At 51.1% G+C, this 2,493-nt stretch overlaps 1 protein-coding gene across 1 annotated transcript in view; it reads left to right on the top strand.

Moving 5' to 3' along the window:
- The first annotated feature begins 2,404 nt into the window (after positions 1-2,404).
- LOC100540211 (phosphatidylinositol 3,4,5-trisphosphate 3-phosphatase TPTE2-like) overlaps positions 2,405-2,493 on the top strand; it is a 16,841-nt gene continuing 16,752 nt past the window's right edge. Inside the window, exon 1 of the mRNA XM_019612116.2 lies at positions 2,405-2,484. Within this exon, the coding sequence (XP_019467661.1) occupies positions 2,420-2,484 (65 nt within the window). The 5' untranslated portion in view covers positions 2,405-2,419. The remainder of the gene's footprint in view (positions 2,485-2,493) is intronic.

The raw sequence follows: 2,493 nt of genomic DNA, 5'->3' as shown, positions 1-2,493 counted from the left end.
TGCTGAAAGGAACTCACAGAATCCCACAGGGTCTTCAGGATCAAACCTGTACCAAATTACCTGCCGTATGTAAGGTTATTTCCAGAGTTAAGAAGTTAATCTAATGCTTCTTCTCATCATCCAGCTTTGATCCATGTTTAGCTGTTTCTCTAATTATTTGAATACCCAAAATGTACTTAGCTCATCGCTGACTAGCACTGTCTGTAATAACTACTTTTTCACATATTTATAGACCTGAAGGGGAAACTACTTATTCTGATGTCCAGAAATGTTCCACCTTCAAACACTTATTTTCATTAAGGTTGGAAAATATCACCAAGATCATCTAGTCCAACCACCAACCCATCCCACCATGCTCACTAATTCGTGTCCCTCAGTGCCACGTCCACACAGTTCTTGAACACCTCCAGGGATGGTGACTCTACCACCTCCCTGGGCAATCTGTGCCACTGCCTCACTACTCACAGAATCACAGAATGGCCCGGGTTGGAAGGGACCTCAAGGATCATGAATCCCCAACCCCCATGCCACAGGCAGGACCACCAACCTCCCCATTTAATACTAGACCAGGCTGCCCAGGGCCCCATCCAATCTGGCCTTGAACTCCTCCAGGGACGGGGCATCCACAACCTCTCTGGGCAGCCTCTTCCAGCACCTCACCACTCTCTCTGTATAGAACTTCCCCCTGGTATCCAACCTAAATCTTCCCTCCCTCAACTTAAAATCATTTCCCCTTGTCTTGCTGTTATCTACCCTTTCAAAGAGTTGCTCTTTCTGAGAAGTTTTTTTTATCTCTAAGGGTTATAGGAGAGTGACATAATTCAGGCAAAATACTGAAAACAAAAATACTGAAGCCTTCAAGAAAGGTTTGTCCAGCAGTCCCTTACTCAGTTCTCGCCTTGAAAATGTGATTTTCTTCGGCGAAGGCTGCTGCTCCCTGCCTCACCTGCCTGTCCAACCTTGCAGCTGTGGAAGCAGGACCCAAGCGCTGTCCTGGAGCTCCCTCTGCTGCTGAGCGTGCTGCAAAACGCTGGAAAAGGGCAGAGTTGGCCCTAGCGTTAGCGAGAAGCAGGTTTCTGCCACAAAGTGCTCATGCTAACGGGCTGCTTGTAGATAACTCGACTTGTGGTAAGGGAGCAGCCATGTACCACGTGCTGCTTCACAGGATTCTCAGGGATGGAGTGATTCAGCCCAACTGCACGGGCTGAATGTCACAGAATAACAGAATTTTTGGTGTTGGAAGAGATCTCTGCAGATCATAGAATCCAATCCCCTTTAAAGCAGATTCCCTACAGCAGGCCACAGAGATAGAAGTTCAGACAGGTCTTGAATATCTCCTTTGAAGCTCAGAAAGCAAATGGTATCCTGGGCTCCATCAGAAGAGGGTGGCCAGCAGGGAAAGGGAGGTGATTGTCCCCTCTACTCTGCTCTTGTGAGGCCCCATCTAGAATACTGTGTCCAAATTTGGAGCCCCAGTACAAGAAAGACAGGGAGCTGTTGGAGAGGGTCCAGAGGAGGGCCACTAAGATGACTGGGGGCTGGAGCACCTCCCTACAAAGACAGACTGAGGGAGCTGGGCTTGTTCAGCCTGGAGAAAAGAAGGCTGCAGGGTGACCTCATTGCAGCCTTTCAGTACCTAAAAGGAGCCTACAAACAGGAGGGAAATCAACTCTTTGAAAGGGTAGATAACTGCAGGACGAGGGGAAATGGTTTTAAGTTGAGGGAGGGAAGATTTAGGTTGGATACCAGGGGGAAGTTCTTTACAGAGAGAGTGGTGAGGTGCTGCAGAGGCTGCCCAGAGAGGTTGTGGATGCCCCATCCCTGGAGGTGTTCAAGGCCAGGTTGGATGGGGCCCTGGGCAGCCTGGTCTAGTATTAAATGGGGAGGTTGGTGGTCCTGCCTGTGGCATGGGGGCTGGGGATTCATGATCCTTGAGGTCCCTTCCAACCCAGACCATTCTGTGATTCTGTGAAGGTGACTCCACAACCTCTTTGGGCAGCCTGTTCCAGTGCTCTGCCAGTCTGACAGTAAAGTTCTTCTTCACATTCATATGGAACTTTCCGTGTCCCAGTCTGTGCCCATTTCCCCTTGTTCTGTCACTGAGCACTACTGAAAAGAGCCTGGTCTCATCCACTTGACTCCCACCCATTAGATACAGCATTGGTAAGATCACAGAATCATAGAATGGCCTGGGTTGAAAAGGACCTTAATGATCATCTAGTTTCAACCCCTCTGCCACAGTCAGGGTTGCCAACCACCAGACCAAGCTGCCCAGAGCCACATCCAGCCTGGATAAGATCCTCGCTCAGCCTTCTCTTCCCCAGGCTGAACAGCTCTAGGGCTCGCAGCCTTTCTCATACAGGAGGTGCTCCCGGTCGCAGCGGAGGGCAGAGGCGGGCGGCGGAGAGAGGCCGTCGCCATGGCAGCGGTCGGGCCCGGCCCGGGCCAGGTGCGGCCCCGCGGCCCTTTTAACCGCGTCCCGAGGTAGGGGCC

This window comes from Meleagris gallopavo, chromosome 1 (genome assembly GCF_000146605.3).
Source record: "Meleagris gallopavo isolate NT-WF06-2002-E0010 breed Aviagen turkey brand Nicholas breeding stock chromosome 1, Turkey_5.1, whole genome shotgun sequence".
In the NCBI taxonomy this organism is placed as follows: domain Eukaryota; kingdom Metazoa; phylum Chordata; class Aves; order Galliformes; family Phasianidae; genus Meleagris; species Meleagris gallopavo.
Note: the sequence above shows the minus strand (reverse complement) of the source record. Positions and strands in the feature narration are given on the sequence as shown.